General features: G+C 37.8%; 1 protein-coding gene across 2 annotated transcripts in view; it reads right to left on the bottom strand.

Moving 5' to 3' along the window:
- Window positions 1-7,042: 7,042 nt before the first annotated feature.
- Isha (Insulator su(Hw) mRNA adaptor) overlaps window positions 7,043-25,126 on the bottom strand; it is a 71,988-nt gene continuing 53,904 nt past the window's right edge. For both annotated transcript variants that reach the window (XM_067771678.1, XM_067771679.1), the window contains 3 exons: window positions 10,233-11,732; window positions 9,919-10,164; window positions 7,043-9,790 (listed from right to left, as the gene is read on the bottom strand). In XM_067771678.1, the coding sequence (XP_067627779.1) occupies window positions 8,949-9,790; window positions 9,919-10,164; window positions 10,233-11,732 (2,588 nt within the window). In that variant the 3' untranslated portion in view covers window positions 7,043-8,948. The remainder of the gene's footprint in view (window positions 9,791-9,918; window positions 10,165-10,232; window positions 11,733-25,126) is intronic.

Below are 25,126 nucleotides of genomic sequence, written 5' to 3'. Positions count from 1 at the left end.
TAGTCCAAAATAGCATTTATTTGCAAGATTCTTCGCTGGATTTTAAAGCTGATGTTTGTGTTAATGCTGGTTCCCAAATAAAAGAAGCCTTACTTTTTCTAAATTATGGCTGCCAACAGTGCCGTCGTTGCCATAGCTCAAATGCACTGACTTTTTGATTGATGGCAGCAGGTACTTCGTTTTGTCCTCATTCACCATCTTTCCTGCTTCTTTTTCAAGTTTGGAGTAAGCAGAACTCACGACGCCGGTGATATCAATTTCGTCAGCAAACGTCTGTAACTGGCCGCGTTTATAGAATATCCCAGGGCGGTTAAATTATGCAGCTTGGTATATTTTCTCCAGCATCAAACTAAAGAAATCGTACGATAGTCACCCTGTCAGAAACCTCGTCTAGTTCCGGGCAGAAGGGCCTATGTTCCCAATTCTGACTGACCTGATGGTGTTGCTCAAGGTCATTTTGCACAGCCGTATAAGTTTTGCGGAGAAACCAAATTTAGACATAGCGGCATCTCCTTTTCGCGCTGTCGAAGGCGGTTTTAAAATCGATGAATAGGTGATGTGTTTCCCCAAGTTTTGGCGCATTGTGGATATCTGGTCGATGGTAGATGTGCCAGGTTAGAAGCCGCACTGGTTGACAGGAGCTTATATACGATATTAGGAAGGCTGATTCCGTGATATTTGGCGCAGTATGCAGGATCCCCCTTCTTATTAACTAGGCAAAGAACAATTCGATTCCAATCGTCCGAAGGCAATCCACCAGCGCCCACAGCCTTGTTTTTATTCAGACTTCGGGTGGGGGACATTCAAACATTTGGTTATTTTAGTCGCCACTTGCTATGGATATATTATAAGCCGCCTAACCCGCCTGGGTTAGTATATGGAGATCTGTTACAAAGCCGCCGTTTTCGTTCTAACAGGAGCTTGCCCCGGATTTAAAACGCTGCCTTTGTTTTTTTCATACTGTAAAGGCATATCGCTTCCCTTATCAACTTTCAGCAGCTTTCACACTCTTGTTGTGCTCGCTTTTAATGTAGCCCTGTAAACATAGCCTATTTTTGTTGCAAAGGCATCCTTCATCGTACCAGTGGTTTTTCCGTCGTCGCCGGGAACTAAATTTTTCCTCGTCGCCGGTACGAAGTTTATGCATTGCCGGTACTAAAACTGGTCGTTTTAAAAATTCTTGCTCTGTGTTGTATGTACAGTGAGTGTCACCTTATTTGATGCAGCCACAAAAATTACATTTAAACGCCCATAACTTTTGAACCAATAAAGATATTTGGAAAAATCAATAGTCTTAATAAAAGTAGCATTGTTTTCTACTTAAAAAACATGTCAGGTAAAAAAAATTTTTCACTTAATCCTTGCACTCAGCTTTTAATGGTAGTGATCACGTTGCCTTGGCTTTTTGGTAAAAAAAAATGACGCTATCCACAAAATAATTGTTTTTTCATAGAATTAGTACATTTTTTAGCGTGAATGAGTAATTTGATTACTAAGAACAAAAAAATGGGACGACGCACCAGTGTAGAACAACGAGAATTGGTAATTCACCACTTTAAGAATGGGAAAAGTCAGCGTTCAATAGCTGAAATGGTTAATATTCCATCGTCTACAGTTCAGCACATAATCGAACGGTTTTTAAAAGAAAATCGTGTAAAAAACAAGGGCAGAGAAGCGCCAAATAAAATATTTACACAAACTGACGAACGATATATCGTTAGAAAAATTAGTGAAAATCCCAAATTGTCGGCACAAAAATTGGCTGATCAAGTGAAAAGCTTCCTTGAGAAGGAATGTAGTGCATCAACTATCCGCCGTATCTTACGATCACATGATTTTCATGGTCGAGTTTCACTCAAAAAGCCGTTCATTAATTCAAAAAATAAGGCTAGTCGTTTGAAATTCGCCAAAAATTACGTTCTGAAGGATTCCACATTTTGGAACACTGTGATATTTTCTGACGAGTCCAAGTTTAATATATTTGGATCGGATGGAAGGTCGATGGTTTGGCGTAAACCCAACAAACAACTCGATAATAAGAATTTACGTGCGTCTGTGAAACACGGCGGTGGGAGTGTTATGGTTTGGGCATGTATGGCTGCTTCGGGCGTTGGAAACCTTGTTTTTATAGATGGAATCATGGATAAGAATATGTATCTTAACATTCTAAAGGAAAACTTGCTTCAAAGTGCTGAAAAACTAGGCCTACGGAGCAACTTTAGATTTTATCAAGACAATGACCCGAAACATAAATCAGGAATTGTCCAGCAGTGGTTGATATGGAATTGTCCCCACGTAATGGAACCACCAGCGCAGTCTCCTGACTTAAATGTCATTGAGAATTTATGGTCCCTACTAGAAAAAAACATACGAAAACACCATATTTCTAGCAAAGAAACCCTCAAAGCAGCACTTCTCGAAGAATGGTCAAAAATTTCACCGGATTTAACTGAAAAACTTGTCGGCTCAATGGAGGATCGTATAAAATCAGTTATCTCACAAAACGGTTACCAGACAAAGTACTGAGTTTACTTATAAATTCAAGAATTCGTTTTTGTTTTATTCTTTTATTGCTGCATCATTTAAGCTGCTCATGTGAAATATACTGCTTTTTTCATTACTTTTTTGATTGTAAGGACTAAATAAAAAATGTCTAGTATTTGTAATGATTTTTAAATAAAAAACAATGCTAATATTACTGTGTCTTTTATTTTTTTTGAATATCTTTTTTTGATCAAAAGATATGGGCGTTTAAATGTAATTTTTGTGGCTGCATCAAATAAGGTGACACTCACTGTATATATTATAAGTTCCCAAAAAAAATAATTATGTGAAAACAAATATATTTACCATATACAGAAACATAAAAGTGTCAAACTGGCGATGGATAATTCACCAAATTAACAGCCAGAGTATTATCAAAAAAACTAAAATATAATTTTCTTGGTAAAAATTCACAACAAAGTTAAACAAGCAAGGGAGGCTAAGTTCGGGTGAAACCGAACATTACACACTCAGCTCACTCCAAAGCCAAATAAGGGAAAACCACCATGTAGGAAAATGAACCTAGGGTAACCCTGGAATGTGTTTGTATGACAAGGGCATCAAATGGAAGGTATTAAAGAGTATTTTAAAAGGGAGTGGGCAATAGCTCTATAGGTGGACGCCATAAAGGTGGACCAGGGGTGACTCTATAATGTGTTTGTACGATATCGGTATCAAATTAAAGGTATTAATAAGGGTTTTAAAAGAGAGTGGCCCTTAGTTGTATATGTGAAGGCGTTTTCGAGATATCGTCCAAAATGTGGACCAGGATGACCCAGAACATCATCATCGGGTACTGCTAATTTATTTATATGTGACCCGGTCTATGAAAAGGTGGCTTATGACTCAAAAAAGAAATTGCGAGAAACAGCTTTTAAAGATAAACAATGCATTTCTTCAGTTTTTTTTTCCTTTTCATAGACCGGGTCACATATATGTAATACCACGAACAGTATTCCTGCCAAGATTCCAAGGGCTTTTGATTTCGCCCTGTAGAACTTTCACTTCCTTCTACTTAATATGGTAGGTGTCACACCCATTTTACAAAGTTGTTTCCAAAGTTATATTTTGCGTCAAAAAACCAAACCAATTACCATGTTTCATCCCTTTTTTCGTATTTGGTATAGAATTATGGCATTTTTTTCATTTTTTGTAATTTTCAATATCGAAAAAGTGGGCGTGGTCATAGTCGGATTTCGGCCATTTTTAATACCATGATAAAGTGTGTTCAGATAAGTACGTGAACTAAGTTTAGTAAAGATATATCGATTTTTGTTCAAGTTATCGTGTTAACGGCCGAGCGGAAGGACAGACGGTCGACTGTGTATAAACACTGGGCGTGGCTTCAACCGATTTCGCCCATTTTCACAGAAAACAGTTATCGTCATAGAAGCTATGCCCTTACCAAATTTCACAAGAATTGGTAATTTTTGTTCGACTTATGGCATTAAAAGTATTCTAGACAAATTAAATGAAAAAGAGCGGAGCCACGCCCATTTTGAAATTTTCTTTTATTTTTGTATTTTGTTGCACCATATAATTACTGGAGTTTAATGTTGACATAATTTACTTATATTACTTACTGACTTAATTGGCGCTTAACCGTCTAAACGGTTATGGCCGTCCAACAAGACGCGCCAGTCGCTCCGCCAACCGGCGCCAATTGGTCACACCAAGGGATAAACTCGTTTACCACCTGGTCCTTCCAACGGAGTGGGGGCCGCCCTCTACCTCTGCTTCCATAGGCGGGTTCCGATAGAAACACTTTATTGGCCGGAGCATCATCTTTCATTCGCATAACATGGCCTAGCCAGCGCAGTCGCTGCGTTTTAATTCGCTGGACTATGTGGATGTCTGCGTAGAGCTCGTGCAGCTCATCATTAAATCTTTTTCGGTACTCGCCATCGCCAACGCGTAGAGGTCCATAAATCTTTCGAAGAACTTTTCTCTCGAACACTCCCAAAGCCGCTTCATCTGCTGGTATCATGGTCCATATGCCTCTGCCCCATACAGCAGGACGGGTACGATAAGTGACTTGCAGAGTATGATTTTCGTTCGCCGAGAGGACTTTACTTTTCAATTTCCTACCTAGTCCAAAGTAGCATTTATTGGCAAGATTGATTCTTCGCTGGATTTCAGTGCTGATGTTGTTGCTAGTGTTGATGCTGGTTCCCAAATAAACGAAGTCTTTTACTATTTCGAAATTATGGCTGCCAACACTAGCGTGGTTGCCAAGGCACGTATGCGCTGACTCTTTGCTCGATGACAGCAGGTACTTCGTTATGTCCTCATTCACCATCAAACCCATCTTTACAGCTTCCGTTCCCAGTTTGGAGTAAGCACAACTAACATCGCGGGTGTTTAGGCCGATGATATCAATGTCATCAGCATATGCCAGTAATTGCACGCTTTTATAGAATATTGTTCCAGTGCGGTTAAGTTCTGCAGCTAGTATATTTTCTCCAGCATCAAATTAAAGAAATCGCACGATAGGGGGTCACTCTGTCTGAAACCTCGTTTAGTTTCGAACGGCTCGGAAAGGTCCTTCCCAATTCTGACTGAGCTGATGGTGTTGCTCAACGCCATTTTGCACAGCCGTATAAGTTTTGCGGGGAAACCAAATTCAGACATAGCGGCATATAGGCAGCTCCTTTTCGTGCTGGCGAAGGTGGCTTTAAAATCGATGAAAAGGTGATATGTATCGATTCTCTTTTCACGGGTTTTTTTTTAAAGATTTGGCGCATTGTGAAAATCTGGTCGATGGTAGATTTACCAGGTCTGAAGCCGCACTGATAAGGTCCAGTCAGCCGGTTCACGGTGGGCTTCAATCTTTCGCACAATACACTTGAAAGGACCTTATATGCGATATTAAGAAGGCTGATTCCACGATAGTTGGTGCATTTTGCGGTATCCCCGTTCTTGTGTACTGGGCAAAGAACACTTAGATTCCAATCGTCGGGCATGCACTCGTCCGCCCATATTTTGCTAAGAAGCTGCTGCATGCACCTTACCAACTCCTCGCCGCCGTACTTGAATAGCTCCGCAGGCAATCCATCAGCGCCCACGGCCTTGTTGTTTTCCAATCTGGTTATTGCTATTCTCACTTCGTCATAATCGGGCGGGGGGACATATATTCCATCATCATCGATGGCGGGATCGGATTCGTCATCTCTGCGCCGTTTTCGTTTGCCCCCGGTCTTAAAACCTTCCGTCTGTCGCCGAATTTTTTGGTAAAATTTTCGGGCGTTATTCCTGGTGGCTAGCATCTCAAGCTCCTCGCACTCACGCCTTTCTGCTTGTGCTTTTTTCTTCCTGAAAAGGCGTTTCGCTTCCCTTTTCAACTCACGATAGCGTTCACACACTCTTCTTGTTGCGCTCGCTTTTAACGTAGCCCAGCGTAGGCAGCGTCTTTTCTTTCGATTGCAACGCGGAATTCTTCATCGTACCAGTTGTTTTTCGTGGCCGCCGGTAAACAATTTTTTCCTCGGCGGCAGTACCAAGTGCTTTGGATATATGCTCCCACTGCTCCAGTATTCCTTCAAGCTGAGTTGTGCTCTCAGAGAGCAGGTGTGAGAGTCGAGTTGCGAAATCATTAGCAGTCTGTTGTGATTGAAGCTTTTCGACGTCTAGCTTTCCTTGTGTTTTTTTTAATTATTATTTTTATTTAATTTACTTATATACTGTAAAGATATTAAATTTTTTGTTAAAATTTGACTTAAAAAAGAATTTTTTTAAGTGGGCGTATTCTTCATCCGATTTTGCTAGTTTTTATTTAGCACATATATAGTAATAGTAGTAACTTTCCTGCCAAATTTCATCATAATATCTTCAACGACTGCCAAATTACAGCTTGCAAAACTTTTAAATTACCTTCTTTTAAAAGTAGGCGGTGCCACGCCCATTGCCCATAATTTTACTAATTTTCTATTCTGCGTCATGAGGTCAACGCACCTACCAAGTTTCATCGCTTTATTCGTTTTTGGTTATGAATTATCGCATTTTTTCGGTTTTCCGAAATTTTCGATATCGAAAAAGTGGGCGTGGTTATAGTCCGATATCGTTCATTTTAAATAGCGATCTGAGATGAGTGCCCAGGAACCTACATACCAAATTTCATCAAGATACCTAAAAATTTACTCAAGTTATCGTGTTAACGGAAAGACGGACGGACATGGCTCAATCAAATTTTCTTTCGATACTGATGATTTTGATATATGGAAGTCTATATCTATCTCGATTCCTTTATACATATACAACCAACCGTTATTCAATCAAAGTTAATATACTCTGTGTGCAAAGCACAGATGTGATTTCATGGTCTAATGTTTCCCACTGTTCGTTTTGTTGGTAGTTCTCTATGCTTCGATATTCTCTGAGCATATGTATATAGCACATATGCGCAATTCACCTGTTAAATGCCAAACTCGACATAGTTTCTGTTATGTGCCATGATGTTTTAAAAGCTGCTTGACACCAATAAAAACCAAAAACAAGAATATTTAAATTTATGTATTTATTTCTTCAAATTATATCCTTTATTACATATACATAAATATATACGATAATTTGCAGTAACTATAAATACACACTAAATCTTGTGTAATTTCATTTTAGTTTTATTAATGTGTTTGCATTTTAGATAAATTTTTTATCCGACACTTGAACGCACAATTTTCAAAAGTTAGCTTCCTTAGTTGATGTGGAACAATTTTGATTTATTCACGCTTTTGTTTAACAGTTTAAAAAAGTTGGTTTTATTTTCTAACGTTAGCACGATGAGCCTTCTAATAGTAAGTATGCACGTATTTTATAAAATAAAAATATTTTTTTAAACACAATGAAAAGTATTATTATAAATAAAAATAATTAAGCTTTGTCGTCTATTTTTGAATGATTTATATATATATTAGGGTGGCCACAAGAAATCAATTTTAGATTTTCCGCTGAGTCACCCCCATAAAATATGCCAATAGATAGATACATACAAAGTTTCAGGCCAATCCGATAATGTTAACACGTGCCTCATTGAGGTCAAAGTTGGGAAAAACAGCGATTTTTCAGAAAAAATTGTGTTTCGTCAGTAAAAGTGAAACCATTTATGCCAGGAACTTGACTCGACAAAAATCGCTGTTTTTCCTAACTTTGACCTCAATGTTATCGTGTTAAACGTGTTACCATTATCGGATTGGGCTGAAACTTTGTATGTATCATTTTCTGATCTATTGGCATATTTTAGGAGGGTGCCCCGAAAGATAGAACAAAAATTAAAATTCACCATATACCTTGTTATTAGAACCACCCTAATATACATAAGTATTGTTAGGCTTGTGTTCTAAGCTAAGCTTTGACGAATTGAAAACTGTTTATGATTAAAAGACTTAATCAAGCCAACCGTTTAGCGTAGATTTGCATAGTAAAAACAGCGAAAATTTAAATAAAATATTTTTTCAGTTTCACTATACATTTGGAATTTTGAGTCTGTCTTCATCGGGTATAAATTTTGGGGGCCTATATTATTATGGCTCCTGTTTCGATTGGGTACACATTAAAAGTTGTGAAGTGGTAACACAGTATGTATGTTTATTTTTATATTAAAAGTGGCTGAATTCATGGATTTTAGTTTTTTGTTTGCAAAACGCAAATCTCTGACGTTTATTTGTTCTATAACGCATGTACGCGCTTGTTTATGTTCAAAATTTCACACTCTACAATGTAAAATTACATTGTTACACCTCTTTTCCGTTAGCGTTTCGTCCATAGAGTAATAAGTTTTTAATTTCGCTTATATTTTACAAATAAAGCAAACATGTTGTTTTTATCTATTTTCATGTACCTTTCTATATAGAATTAAGTTAAATAATAAGATAAAATTAAAAATAGTTGCTTTGCTAACATTCAATATGTATGTAGTATATATGTGACCCGGTCTATGAAAAGGTGGCTTATGACTAAAAAAATTTGTCCACTTTTTTTCTGGTTTCGATAGTTTCTGAGGCGCCCTTTCACGTGGTGAAAACTAGAAAGTCCTAACTTGCTTAGAAGTGTACTAAAAATGTACAGAAAGAAGAGCACAAATGAAAGAAGATGAAGCCTTTGGTTCCTTCGATGCCACTTTGGTGGCTGGTGAAGCATCCTCAGATTTTTTTGATAGCATTTTTTCTATGTCAATGGAGCCAAAATATCGGTTAGAAACTGGTTTGTGCTTTGCCTTTTGGGCATGACTGTTCGTAATGCAAAAGAAAAACTACTAAGAAACTGAAGAAATGCATTGTTTATCTTTAACAGCTGTTTCTCGCAATTTCTTTTTTAAGTCCTAACCCACCTTTTCATAGGCCGGGTTACATATGTGAATTTTAATTGTTCACTCTATTCACTCTTCATTACTCCTATTAATGTTCGTCATTTCATTCACTTGCCTTTTCTGCTTCTGTGGTTGCGCTAACTTTTGGCGGTGCAGCACTTACTGCAGGTGCTTCTTTCGCTTGTGTAGGCGGCTCTGTCGATTTTGGTTTGCTTTCATTTTCCGCTGTGCGCATGCCAGGTGATGGTTCTACGCGTGCTGGTTTTGGTTGCGGTTTCTCACTTGATGCCACTTGATCATTTTCCTTCTCAAACTGTGCTGGCGCCTTGCTTTCTTTGGGGCCTCCATCTGAGAGTTTAGCTTCTGTTGCATCTTTCTTTTGCTCTGTTGTATCTATGCTAAATCTCTTGGCGGCTGGCTCTGCGCCCTCTTCTTTGTCTTTCCTTGTTTCATTGCTGCTAGAGTCCTTTGTTTTTGATGCATCTGGTTTATAATCGTCCAACTCCATGTCCCAATCAGCTTCGGTATCCTCTAATTGAGCACCAGATCGGCTGTTCTGGTTGCTGGAGCCTTCGCGAGCGTCGTCTCGCGAATTTCTTCGTCCACGTCCACGATCACCTCGATCATAATCGCGATAATCGCCACGGTCCGAACGATCACGATCACGATCTCGACCACCACCGTAGGCGCCACCCCGCCGATTGCCTCCACCAGGACCTCCGCGTCCATGCCTGTCATCCGACATATCGCGATCACGGAAACGATTACCACCGCCGCGTCGTTTGAACATGTTACCATCATCACCATCTTCATCGCTCCAGTTACCCGGTGGGCCATGTCCACCCATAGCACCACCACCACGGCCACCCCTACCACCTCGACCACCGCGGCCACCACGACCGCCAGGCCCATCACGATCGAAAGGATTACGTGGATTAAAGTGGCCTGTAATTGACAAAGAAAATAATAAATTAGGGAATTAACTCGTTGTAATAACGAAACACTGGCTTTGAAAATGAAATTCATGTCATCTACTTGCATAATCGAATGTCCTTCGCTGAATTTGTACTCACCTTGTCTACCAGGACCTTGCCCTGGTCCACCACCTGGCCCTCCATGACCACCACGCATAAACATCGGGCCGCCACCAGGTCCACCCATGCGTGGATTGAATGCATTAGGCGGTGGTATACGCATTTGCAAGAGACTTGTCGGTTGATTGAAACGATTTTGCAAATTGGGATAAAAATCACCATTGTGGCCACCACCAGGTGTTCCACCGCCGCGGCGTCCAGGCCCACCGCCACGACCATCGAAATCTATTGAATATAAAAAGTATTATTAATATTTAAAGCTAAATTTGCACATTTTCTGACCATGCACTTACCATTCATATAATCTGGACGATGTGGAATGTTATTCACATCCTGCGGTGGCATATTCATAGGGCCACCACGACCGCCACGATTACCTTCGTTAAAATTAGGTGGTCCTCCTTCATTGAAATGAGGTGGTGGACCACTCATGCCACCTTCGTTGAAATTTGGTGGAGCACCCATGCCGCCTTCATTGAAGTTAGGTGGTCTTTCCTTGAAATTAGGTGGTGCATCCTTGAAATTAGGTGGGGCATCCTTAAAACCAGGTGGCCCACCAACACTTTCATTCAAATTAGCCTTTCCACTGTTTTCTCGCCACCTTTTTGCTGCTTCAACCAAGTCAACTTCTCCGCCTCGACCTCCCCATCGGTTGCTACTATTTGAACCACTACGTTCACGTTCACGATTTCGGTCACGCGTAAATATATCGTCTTCATTTTCAGAACCCGGCCCACCAGAACTACCATCAGGTTTGCTGGTGTCTGCACCAGGCACCCCGGGTGCACTAAATATTGGTGGCGGCTGAGTGAAATTCGTTGAAGATGCGCTTACTGGTGTTGGTGCATTATTACCACCTGAGTTGGGACCATCGTCATCATCCATTTCAATATCCATTTGATCATCACCGCTTGGTGCACTACCACCCATCGAAGGCGGCGGTACACCACCAGCAGGCCCAACAACACCTGCCATAGCAGATGGTGGTGGAAATTGGCCGAGCATACCTGGTGGTGGCATACCCATTGGCGGTACCATGCCTGGAGGCGGCCCATTACCGCCGCCCATTGGTGGTCCATGCATGGGCGGAAAGCCAGGTGGCATCATGCCGGATGGCATCATCATGTGGGGCGGCATACCAGGCGGCCCCATGGTTGGTGGCATAGGTATGCCAGAGAGAGTCATGGGACCAAGCATACGTGGTGGACCGCCCATAGGTGGTGCCATCGGGAATTGTAAAGGCATTAATGGCATTTTTGGCGGTGGACCACCAGTAAGTGGAGGACCAGGTGGCGGTTGTGTGGTATCAATGCCAAATAATATGCCAGAATTTGCTGCCTCCGGCGGCGCTTTAGCTTTAGCAGCTTCTTCGGCTGCCTTCTCCTTCAAACTCTTCAAATGATTAATTTTATCTTTAACCCAGCCAGGCATTGAATCTTCATCAAACATGCCACCCTCTTCAAGCGCATCAAAATCTGTTTCATTATCCAACTTAGTCCAAGGAATGTAGGTAACACCCAAGTCCAGATCCCAAAAGTCTTTCCACTCTTTACTTTTAACACCTTTACCGGCAGCCCAAGAAATTGTGATGACACGTCCTTGTAATTTGTGATTCTTTAGAGCTTGCATTGCTTTGTATGCATCCTGGCGTCTATTCATGACGATAAATGCGCACCCACGTGGCACAATCAAATCGATGCTTACGATATCACCGTAAGTGCCAAAAGTGTCGGATAATTCCTCTTGGTAGACAAGTTTTGATAGATGTCCCACCCATAGTGTTGTGCTGCAGACTGAAATGAGAATGCGACAAAAAATGAAAGGCGGATGTAAGTATGAAGGTTGATGCAGATTTTATTCAGATTAAATATTTAATTACAAAATGGAGGCGATCTTGTTGCTGACGTGCGAGTGCTTTTGTCACCTGTATGTACATAAACAAATCAATCATTATGTCTACACATATGTACACACAAGAAGCGGAGATATGCACAAACACATGCATAGATACTCACAAAAGTATGCAATCATCGGTGGAAGTATTACTCACATATACACGCGCATTTGGCTATGAGAGAGGCTATAAACGTGCATCTGTGCTTTATAGCTGGTAACTAAGTAGTAAATTCTAGAAGAAGAAACGCCTAGAAGTATGCGAACGAAATAGCAGAGAGTATAAAAGGAGCGAAAGCTGAGTAAGCAGAATCAGTTTGTTTTGAACACGCTATCAGTTGCGAAGTGAAGTTTAATTCTGAAGTACTTTCAAAACAGTCTAATAAAGACCTTCTTGTCATACAGAATATTGGAGTGTTTTATTCAACAGTTTAGCGATACGAACGTTAGTAGAAGATGTAAAATAAGCGGAGTTCCCTAAATTCGTTACAATACGATAATAATTATTGAAACATTGATTGTAAATTGTCAGCGAAATATCCTAATCTGAACCTTATTTGTGATAGGACAAATACTGTCAAAATCATTGCGAATTTGGTACCTTTATAATTAATTGAGGATCGCACTGCGACCATTGGTCTATTGTGCCCTCAACTGCTTCACAGCACCACATCCAAGCCGACTCCTCTGATGAACCCTAGCAGTCCACCTGGCTTGAGGGATTTGATGTGAGAATGCTCTGGCCATGGTGAGCCCATAAACTTAGCCCTACGTCTTGAGATTGCGTCACACTCCAGGAGCACATGTTCCGCCGTCTCCACTGATCGATCACAAAATCGGCATGTATTGTTCGATATTATACCCAGCTTTTGCATGTGATTGTTCAGTCTACAGTGTCCTGTAAGAATAACTGTTAGGATCCTTAGATTATCTTTCGAGAGGCCTATTAATGTGTTGTAACCCCCTAACAGTAACTTAGATTGTCTCAGGCCTGGCATATTGCGCAAGTGTTCTTCCCTCTTTTCCCTTTCTTCTACTAGTAGATGCCCTGCGGGCCTACTGGAGGGAACAGCTCAGGACCAATAGGTCGTGTCGTTGCTGCCTCTCTTGCCAGACTGTCCGCCTGCTCATTACCCTCAACTGCCCTATGGCCAGGAACCCAGGCCAACAGCAGTTCGTTGTGTGCTCCTAGTTGATTTAGCTTTTCAACGTACTCAAGACTAGTGCTGATTTTATTTAAAATAAAATAAAGGGCACAACAAAACTGCATATCTAAAAAGCTCATTAAACTTCTAAATAAAAACTTCGAATTTTTTCAAAAATGTTTTCGGAGCTGCTTTCGTTAGAAAAATTTGTTGCAGAAATTGGGCCGTAGACAAAGAAGTAATTTCTCCGTTTTTCGAAACTGTCTTCCAAAACAGAGCTTTCGAAGTTCGAAACTGAAATTGTGAGTGTAATTCGCGTTTTTCTTCATTTCAGTGAAATATATTTTTTCATAAAAAAATACTTTTATATTTTTACTTTCTTAAATTTTTAAATAAAATTAGAGTACTCAATATTGACTGAAAATGGTTAAATTATCCACATTGTCAAATCAAGACTCTCAGCATCCTTATTGTTACATAGGTTTTTCAGGTTTTTTTTTTCGTTTTTCATGATTATTTAAATTTTCAGTTCGTTGAATTGCTCAAAAAACTGTTATCGCAACCGTTTTTAGCGGACATTTTTGGGTCGGACAGGGTATACATATGAAATTTTTTTAGTAGGTCATGAAAAAACCCTTAAAAATCAAAGTCGAAAAAAGTCAAAAAAATGAAATTTCGCATTTTATTATTTTTTGGGTATGCTTTTTTCCTGAGCGCAAATCCTATCGAAAAATCGATGGCGAGATATTGGTTAACTTTCGTCCATACAAATCGACCCACCCTAATATATACATTAGGGGGGTCCTTATATTCGAATGTAGTATTTTTTCCAGTCTCACCCCCTAGGCGTGTCGCAGGGGGGTCAAAGTTGAAATTGCTCTATGGAGACTCAAAAAATAAAAGATTTTTCTTTTTATCTAATACGAAATCGTTAGCCCTATGGTAGAAAATATCAGATGCAAATTCTGGTCCCGATTGGAAACACCTAAGGGGTGTCGCAGGGGGGTTGAAGTTCAGACTACCCTATGGAGACTCGAAAAATAAGTGATTTTTCTTTTTATCTAATCCTCGAAATAGATATTACTAGGGTCGGGGATATCACATACAAAATTTGGTTATGATTGGAAAAGCCTAAGGCGTGTCGCAGGGGGGTAAAACTTCAGACTACCCTATGGAGACTCGCAAAATAAAAGTGATTTTTCTCTTTATCTAATATCCGAAATAGATATCAATATGGTCGGAGATATCACATACAAAATTTGGTTATGATTGGAAAAGCCCAAGGCGTGTCGCAGGGGGGTAAAAGTTCAGACTACCCTATGGAGACTCGCAAAATAAAAGAGAAAAGAGAGGAATGGTCATATATAGTAACTTATGGGTTTTTTGTCAATATTATAAGCAAATTAATTGCATAAAATAAATTACGTTTTCAAGTGTTCAAGAACTGAAGTTGATATTTCGTTTCAATGTGGTATCGCGACAAAAAATTAAGATTTATTTAGTGGGCCTCATCGAAAACCAAATTACGGGTGCCAAGTTGCCTTCTAATGGGCAAGTGTTACGGCTTATTTCTGCAATATTAGAAAAATAAAATTAAGTGTTCGCGAGAGTGCATATCTTGTGATAAAAGAGACGGAAGTGTTTTGCCAAGAAGCACGCATCCCTTTCAAGCCTAAACATCATAGTGTTGCGAAGTTAGAAGCGTTATATATGAGATGGCATTCGCTTTTTATGGGATTTATGTATTTTTATAGTTAAAATTTATTTACAGAATTGGATGCACGCCTCTAAATCCATAGCTGCCCCAGGCGCTGACTTCTTTTTTGTTAATGAGTTATACCAATACAAAAACTTTGACAAGGTGATAGGTGAAGCCACGTTCTCGAAGTTGACAAATCATTTATGGTATCTTTCACCGGAAACAGTTTGTTTGGCACTATTTGATGAAAAATTTTTAAAAGAAACAAAGCAAAAAATGGTTGCAGCTCTAGGAAAAGACAATTACTTTGTAGGAAAAAAGTATGACTTTGTAATAGGAAGTGAAGAAAGAGTATTTGCCAATCATCTAGATCAGTTTGTAAGTAAAAGCAGCTTAGATTTTTTCGATAGGTTTTGCATAAATAAATAGTTTCTTCATTCAGACCCAAATTGTTGGGCAACTAACGAAAATTATATTAAAGCTGTTGATAGATTAAAAAAATTGAAAGTCGTAAACGATAAGGAAGAGAGAGGAGTTAAACTTGTAGAAGAGTACAACAAAATCTTATCCAAAAACAAAGAGGGCAAGAAATACATATTGCAGGTAGTCAAATACTATAAAGAAAATTACCCAAACGCTACAAAGCAATCTTTATCACAACCATTGGTTATTTAGACATTTATTGTTTAATTATGATGTAAAATGAACGAACATGAATTTATTGTTATTTTATTTATAACTTGAAAACTCAATAAAAACAAATTATTCACATTTTTTGAGCCTCCATCGGTTAATCTGGACTTTCATCCTCCTGCGAGACGCCTTAGGCTTTTCCAATCGTAACCAAATTTTGTATGTGATATCTCCGACCATAGTGATATCTATTTCGGGTATTAGATAAAAAGAAAAATCACTTTTATTTTTCGAGTCTCCATAGGGTATTCTGAACTTTTACCCCCTGCGACACGCCTTAGGCTTTTCCAATCATAACTAAATTTTGTATGTGATATCTCCGACCATAGTGATATCTATTTCGGGTATTAGATAAAAAGAAAAATCACTATTATTTTGCGAGTCTCCATAGGGTAGTCTGAACTTGTACCCCCCTGCGACACGCCTTAGGCTTTTCCAATCATAACCAAATTTTGTATGTGATATCTCCGACCATAGTGATATCTATTTCGGGTATTAGATAAAAAGAAAAATCACTATTATTTTGCGAGTCTCCATAGGGTAGTCTGAACTTGTACCCCCCTGCGACACGCCTTAGGCTTTTCCAATCATAACCAAATTTTGTATGGGATATCTCCGACCATAGTGATATCTATTTCGGGTATTAGATAAAAAGAAAAATCACTTTTATTTTTCGAGTCTCCATAGGGTAGTCTGAACTTCAACCCCCCTGCGACACCCCTTAGGCGTTTCCAATCGGGACCAGAATTTGCATCTGATATTTTCTACCATAGGGCTACCGATTTCGAGTATTAGATAAAAGAAAAATCACTTTTATGTTTTTGGGTCTCCATAGAGCAATTTCAACTTTGAGCCCCCTGCGACACGCCTAAACCATCACCAATCGGGATACAATTTTTTGTGTGATATCTTCGGCTATATTACTATCGATTTAGGGGTTGAGACTTTGGAAATCTGAAGATAAAATTTTCTCCATACAAATAAGGACCACCCTAATATACATATATAAGGTTATTCAAAAATGTGTCTATACAGTTTGGATTTGCCACTCCAAATGGGTTCGAAATAAAGCCTAGATGGAGAGCTAGGTGCAAAATATAAAATTTTTCGCTTGCGAGTTCCCATAGAGGTCTATTAATTTCTTGCCAGGTTACGTGAAAAAAATGGGTTGGCGCCACGGTAGGTTGGCAAACCCTCCGAGTGTAGTTCTGCCATTAAAAGCCTCTCAACAATAACAACAACAACTTAAAAAAAGCACACCGCAGATTGAAGTAGAAGCTCGGTCTTAACCTCTTTCATTTATTTGCGAAGGCATTAGTACAATCATACTAAAAGCTATAAAATAATTAGGGAGGTCATAGGTACTAGTCATCATACTCATCAATCTAGGGCGTTGATCAGACAATTAAATAAAAGCGTTGGGCGTGTGAACTTTCTAAAAATGTGAGGCGTAGCATAACCTGATTAAGGTTCAGTTGGTCTTATATATAACTATCAATAGAAATTTTACGCGTCCAACGCTTTTATTTAATTGTCTGATCAACGCCCTAGATTGATGAGGAGTGTGATTACTAGTACTACCTAATTATTTTCTAGCTTTTAGTATTATTATTACTTCATGTAAGTATTGTTTTCGGTTTTATTGACTTTTAACTTAAAAAAAAAATTTTAATTATTTTATTTTCAAGTTTTTAGTCTTTATTTAATTGCCTATTATTTCTCATTCTATTTAGTTCATTTAGTGACTCATTATTACAAGGACTCTTTCCTGACAATTTGTTACAATCTAAGTCCTCAATACATAATCCTTCCAAAGACCTTACTCGACTCTGCGCCACGTATGCTGGTCCCTCCAACTCCAAAATATTTTGATGTCACTTCTACCGGACTGTATGTAATATTTTTCCAAATATGAACCAAATCGGGCCATAAATATGATTTTTTTGAATATGTCGATATTTGCGCCACATAGAGGCGATTTTTTTCATGTCACTTTCTATTCTTGTATGTATTATGTGTTCCAAATATGAGCCAAATCGGAACACAAAATACGATTTTTGTGAATATCTCGATATTTACGCCACCTAGCGGCGATTTTTCGTAGGTCGCTTTCTATTCTTGTATGTATTATGTGTTCCAAATATGAGCCAAATCGGACCACAAATACGATTTTTTTAATATCTAGATATTTGCGCCACCTAGCGGCAATTTTTTCATAGGTCGCCTTCTATTCTTGTATTATGTGTTCCAAATATGAGCCAAATCGGACCATAAATACGATTTTTTTTTTATCTACATATTTGCGCCACCTAGCGGCGATTTTTTCATAGGTCGCCTTCTATTCTTGTATTATGTGTTCCAAATATGAGCCAAATCGGACCACAAATACGATTTTTGTGAATATCTCGATCATTGCGTCACCTAGCGGCGATTTTTTTATAGGTCGCTTTCTATTCTTGTATGTATTATGTGTTCCAAATCGGACCACAAATACGATTTTTTGAATATCTCGATATTTGCGCCACCTATCGGCGATTTTTTTCGTAGAGCATAATACATGTGTTCCAAGTATGAGCCAAATCGGACCACAAATACGATTTTTGTGAATATCTCGATCCTTGCGCCACCTAGCGAGGATTTTTTTGTATTATTGCATTGTCATCGGGTTTGTTCATAACGGCCGGACGTGCAGCCTTGCAGCCGTGCAGCCGTTAAGTCAACCTAAATAAAATCGTTTAAAAATACCCGATAAGTACTGAACTGGATAACTCCTTAGAACATTTTATTTAATTTTATGATGAATCTATTAACTATGCCATGATCTATTAGTGTGGCTGAACATAGGCTTTATAAAAAGTACGGACACCAAGGAATCGTGCACTTTCGTAAATCTATAAACATACGAAACCTAAACCAATTCAAAATTCATCGTTCAACGTCAAAAACTCGACTAGTACACCGATTCACGTAAAAATGTTATTAGTAAATAATGGAGATGCCATAACGATATGTACTCATTGAGGATGTTAACTTATTCATTCCGTATGTTCGGAACATTCGTCTCCATTTAAGAATTTGTGAGATCGTTTTATATTTGGAATATTATGTATATACTTATTTGATATATTCGGACCTCGTGACGTAGTATCAAACGAACGTGTTCCGAATATTCTAAATTAACGGTTAATGCGGAACACTTCTATGAATACTTAAACGGAAAAGAGCTTTCCGAAATTTCAGAATAATAAAATTAAAGAAAAAAAAACTTTTTTTAAAAATAAGCTTTTATTATTGGTTAATAAAATTAACTAAAAAGTAAAAAATAAATTGACTGTAAGGAAATATAACACTTTATAAGTTCATTGTAACCTTTAATGATATTTAGGCTTTTTCGTCTGCGACAAAAAAATTCCATATTGTACATAATTATATATTTTTAACATTAAAACTTTACACCTAAATTATTAAATCTTACAGTTTATATCACAGTCCTAATTGTTCTAATAAAAGCGTGTTAAATTTTGATGGTATAATTAAGAACATTTAGGTCCTCTTTTTCTTTCTATCACAATGTAACACCTTTTTATTAGAACAATTAGGACTGTGATATAAACTGTAAACAGTAAGATTTAATAATTTAAGTGTAAAGTTTTAATGTTAAAAATATATAATTATGTACAATATGGAATTTTTTGTCGCAGACGAAAAAGCTTAATTATCGTCAAGGTTACAATGAACGGCCACCGTGGTGTGATGGTAGCGTGCTCCGCCTATCACACCGTATGCCCTGGGTTCAACTCCCGGGCAAAGCAACATCAAAATTTTAGAAATACGGTTTTTCAATTAGAAGAAAATTTTTCTAAGCGGGGTCGCCCCTCGGAAGTGTCTGGCAAGCGCTCCGAGTGTATTTCTGCCATGAAAAGCTCTGTGAAAACTCATCTCCCTTGCAGATGCCGTTCGGAGTCGGCATAAAACATGTAGGTCCCGTCCGCCCAATTTGTAGGGAAAAATCAAGAGGAGCACGACGCAAATTGGAAGAGAAGGTCGGCCTTAGATCTCTTCGGAGGTTATCGCGCCTTACATTTATTTTTTTTACAATGAACTTATAAAGTGTTATATTTCCTTAGTCAATTTATTTTTTACTTTTTAGTTAATTTTATTAACCAATCATAAAAGCTTATTTTTAAAAAAAGATTTTTCTTTAATTTTATTTTTTACTTTTTAGTTCGTGACAGTGTGCTTGCCAACACTTTTGTTTTTAATGGCTCGCCTAAATTATTTCCTAGGTGAAATGTCACTGTTCTCGTACATTTTTATTGACTGAGCAATTTTTTGTGGTGAGAAATCCATTCAAGTAAATTCAAAATTATATGTGGGTTAACGAATGTGCTGCAAATTTTTTGGGCAATACTGTGAATTTTTACCTGAGTGAAAAAGAAAGAAGAGTACCAAAATCGACCAAATGGGGTTGGAAGGGACCATTTTTGGTCCAAATGGACCCAAAGTGGCAACCGGGTGGCCAAAAGTCTGTAAAACAAAATCAAGTGCGCAGAAAAGTATGCAACATTGAGGAATAACAGTCTAACTTCTACGTTTGTTGCATACACAAACAAAGCGAAGTTACCTGCGTTCTTGAAGACTTAGGCTGTTATTCCCTTCTGAATACAAATCTTTACCGACAACTCTGTTATCGATTAATTTATCGAATTCTCGCAAAGTAATATTGCATTGTCATCGGAGTTATACATGTGTGCAAAATTTCAGCTCGATCGGACACCGGGAAGTGTATCAAATTTAACTTGCAAGATTTCATTACATACAACAGCCAAGTGAAAGTAAATAAAAGCTTACGTATGGCATTCTTCAAACAAATTCTGAAAGAATGACCAAACCAATATAAATCTTTATCAAATCACGAAATATTTAGTAGAAAATGAATTATTTCCCCCAAAACCTGTTGCCATTTACGAATTTATTATCACTACTAATATACTACTAAAGGTACTTTTCTACTACAAATTTATTATCACTACTAATATACTACTAAATGTACTTTTCTACTACAATTTTGGCTGAAGGGGATTGAATTATTATTCCCAGTTTTCCTTACTTCGTAAAAGCAACCCGAATTTGGGAGTGTCAAAGCTCTGTCATCATTGGAGAACAAACCTCTAGTAATTGAATCATGTATCCAAATTTATTTCTTAAACGGCCTACTATATTAAAAGGTGGTTCGGAAAATTCAAAACAGAAAAACAAAACAAATAGCCACCTTTGATATCAAAATTATTTTTAATTTTTCTTAAATTTTTTTTCTCAAACTCGCCGTATTTCTGTATTGTATCTGTAAAATATGGTAATTTTGAAAAAAATCTTTAGTGTTTTTTGTTTTTGAAAAAAAAAACCATCTCAGGTTCTTCAAACAAGCTCCGATGTAGAGTCTTCGAAACGGCAGCCGATATGGTATGATATTCCACCGATTTGCTAACATACTAGGTTGAGTAGTTTCTTTCCATATTTTTATCTCAAACTTGTCTTATTTCAAGACCAAAAACGATTTTCGAACAAAACCGTTTGTAAAATACATATCAGATTATTATTGTTTTTTTTTTTTTCAAAAGTGCCCTTTATCAGAACTTTATTGTATTGATTGACTAATAATATCTCCTTTCCTACCAACTTTCCCATCTAATTAATGTGGGCTCCACTTTTATATTTTTACTTCTCATAAATATTTTTGCAATTTCTGTTAAAATTTAAAATTCAAAGTTTAGCAAGAATAATTCTTTATATAAGGAGACATTTTTCGCTGATTTTTTGTCCATTTTTATAAAGAAAGTGCTTAACATTTTTTTATTTTATTTTTATTTCTGCTTCTCTTACATTTTCTCGGTGCTTAATTTATCTGTTAAGTTTTACGCTTGTAGCTCAATGAGAACTTACATAAAAATCAATCCCAAAATTCCCTCCGTTCCCTTAGATTTTTCTTAATATCTCAGTCCGTGCACCCCCTAGCCAAACTTTTTGTATCGTGTCATCGAGCTCTGAATTAAGTTTGACATTTCATGTCTCTAGCTTATCGAGAAGTTACTTAAAAGCTGGTTTGGAAATTTTCAAATTCTTATCAAATTATTTCGATCCGTGCGCCACCTAACGGATTTTTTTCCTTTTGTTGCATTGTCACGGTGTTCTAACCTAAGTGTAAAGTTTCACGTTTGTAGCTCAATGAGAAGTTACTTCAAAATCGATTGCAAGATTTGTATGAAAAGCGGACAAACATTCAACCGACCTAAGGAAGCAAAAAATTATCTCAGAATTTGTTTCAAAATGCCCTATGTCTGCATGAATTTTCTAGCTGATATAGACAAGGTGTTTACGACACAAATTCTAAGTTCTAAGTTCTTAATCCGAATTCTGAGAATAGGCGTTTTATAAACAAATTCAATCATATTCTGAGGTAAAACTTTCTTCAAACAAATGTTTACATAAGGTTGGGATAGGAACCGTCTAGTTGAACACAAAACTTCAAATAGCTTTGGAATGTTTTGCGATTATTGCTATTTCGATCTAGGTTAGGTAAAACCGGCTGATAAATAAATACCCTACATAGACTGAATATGTCCTCCCCAGAGGGTCGCTAACACTAGAATATACCCGCTGATATGCCTGTCGTAAGAGGCGACTAAAACCCCATATGATTCAAGGTGTTGTATTGCGCAAGGAGCAATTTATAGGTTATATAATGAATCCTTCGATTTTCCAGTTGATTTCGAACTGAAAGCCCTTGGTTTTTAACTGTTTTGTAACAGTATTGATAACTATGAAGCACTTTTCACTTTTGTAAGGCTAATCAAATTGAAAGTGAAAAGTTTGGGCGATTGGAGACAATGTTGTGCCCCTACACTGTGGTTCGAATATTAAGTCTTTCGAAACAAGTCGTTGAAATCTTTTTATAGATTTATATTTTCTGAAATTTTTATTAACTTTTTTCGATTTGTCTTCGAAATAGGAATTTAGAACACGACGTTTTGTTTGAAAAACTATACAACATTTTTGAATATTGTACTAAATTAAATATGAAATTTTCCAAAATATAAATTTGACCAACAAGGTCGTTTAACAACGAAAACATGAGCTCCGGTGGGTTAAGAACATAGAATTTTCCCGCGGTATACATGCCTGTTATAAGACACGACTAAAATCCACTGCCCGAATATGGTCGTTCCGCGCCAGTTGGCTAGTACCAGAAGGTGCTACTACCGGAGCGTATACATATATACATACGTAACGCTCACTAAACCGTACTACTCACTATAACTTCGGAGAAGACGAGCTTATGGTGAAAGAACTATTGGAAATATTATATGAATAGTTTTCGAAATTATTTTATACAGGGCTCCACAATACAAAATTTTTTTTACTAAGTGGTTATCTGAACATTTACTACTCGAAGAAATTTTAATCAAATAGTAAAGTCCACTAATTTAAAATAAAAATAAGTAAAGGTGTCTAAGTTCGGGTGTATCCGAACATTATATACTCAGCGTGAGCTTCAATTGTACATTTCATTTCAGATAAATTACTTTTCTACATAAAAACACGTGGCACCGCCCGTTTAAAAAAAAATGTCTCCCCATTTCCTCTTACAATAAAACTTGATAAGTGAAATATCATTGAATTAAAACAATTTTTTGCTAAGTTATATCTTATTATTCTAGTCTACGACCCTTTTAAAAGCCCTTTATATAAAAGTGGGCATGGTCTTTAACCGATCTCGTCCATTTTCTCTAGAAATATTTCCTGCTATAGGGAAAATTTGTGTACCCAATTTTATTACGATCCGTTAATTTTTCTTCGAGTTATGGCTCCCGAAACATAGAAAATTGCTTAATCATAAATGGGGCGGTGCCACACCCATTTTTTTTAATTTGTAGTTTTTCCTATTTATTGTTATAAATTCAATTGGGAAATGAAATACCATTGATATAAGGCTCTTTTTGCAAAGATATGGCTTATTTTATTCGTCCACGACCCTTTTAAAAATCTTTTATATAAAAGTAGGTTTTAAAAATCTTTTATATAAAAGTAGGCGTGGTCCTTAGCCAATTTCGTTAATTTTTCTTCAAAGCATTCCTTATAGTAAAGGCAACCTCTCTGCCGAATTTTGTTACGATAGGTTTAACGATTTTTGATTTATGATTTTATATTTGTAAAATTGATTCTATCACAAGTGGGCGGTGCCACGCCCATTTTAAAAACATTTTTCAAATTTTTATCAACAGTCTGAATTAAATTTCAACATTCTAGGTGTGTTTTTTACTAAATAATCAGGTTTTTTGTGTTTTCCAAAATGTTATATATATCACAAGTGGGCGTGGTTATCATCCGATTTCGCTCATTTTCTATACCAATCTATTCTGGGTCCAGATAAGCTCGTGTACCAAATTTGGTGAAGATATCTCAATATTTACTCAAGTTATCGTGTTAACGGACGGACGGGCATGGCTCAATCAAATTTTGTTTCGATACTGATGATTGTGATATGTGGAAGTCTATATCTATCTCGATAGTGGTGTGATGGTAGCGTGCTCCGCCTACCACACCGTATGCCCTGGGTTCACACACCAGGCAAAGCAACATCAAAATTGTAGAAATAAGGGTTTTCAATTAGAAGAAAATTTTTCTAAGCCGGGTCGCCCCTCGGCAGTGTTTGGCAAGCGCTCCGGGTGTATTTCTGCCATGAAAAGCTCTCAGTGAAAACTCAGCTGCCTTGCAGATGCCGTTCGGAGTCGGCATAAAACATGTAGGTCCCGTCCGGCCGATTTGTAGGGAAAATCAATAGGAGCACGACGCAAATTGGAAGAGAAGCTCGGCCTTAGATCTCTTCGGAGGTTATCGCGCCTTACATTTATTTATTTTTATATCTATCTCGATTCTTTTATACCTGTACAACCAACTGTTAACCAATCAAAGTTAATATACTCTGTGTGCAAAGCACGCTGAGTGTAATAAAAACTTTTTCGGTGTATTGTTTGGTTGAACCCCAAAAAATAGACTGGTGTTAAAAAGCGCTACACTAACCCGATACCATAGCGGCCGATGACGTGAAAACAAGAGAGCATGGCAACACCCGGCTAAAGAATAAAAAGTCGCCGGATAATATATTTATACTGTGCGAAAGACAGAAGCCTAAAGCCAACGAACTGTTTGCACCTCATCAGTGCGGTTTCAGACCTAATCTGATCGATATTCACGATGCCCCAGATCCTAGAGTAGACTTATAGTTAACGAATCGACACTCATAATTTTTCTGTCGACTGCAAATCAGCCTTTGACAGCGCGAAAAGAACTTATGGAACTTGGGGTGGGGAGGGAGGGATGGCCTAAACGTTTAATGTGGCCATATAAATCGTTCCCGAGATGGTCGGGCTAGCACCTTAATGGAGCTGTGTTACCGCAGTGTACCGGATCTGTATCCGGCAAAGGACCATCACATCGATAACACCCCCCCCCCCCCCCCTCAAAGCCTTAGGGGAGCAACCTTATCGCTACAACAACAACAACAAAGGAGACCTTGTGAATTGCCTAAATATGTTATGATTTTAGTTTGTTTTGATTTAGTGAAGCTTTTCTTTCTGATGTAACCTATTCGAAATTATTTAGCGCGACACTTTGTGAAATTTGCTCAAAAACGTACATAAATCACTTTGCTATGAAACCAATTGTTTAACACTTTTTTATCTTTTCTTTTCACTTG

The sequence above is a fragment of the Eurosta solidaginis genome, chromosome 3, assembly GCF_040869045.1.
Source record: "Eurosta solidaginis isolate ZX-2024a chromosome 3, ASM4086904v1, whole genome shotgun sequence".
NCBI lineage: Eukaryota > Metazoa > Arthropoda > Insecta > Diptera > Tephritidae > Eurosta > Eurosta solidaginis.
The sequence above is the reverse complement of the archived record's forward strand: the minus strand, read 5'-3'. Positions and strand labels throughout refer to the sequence as shown.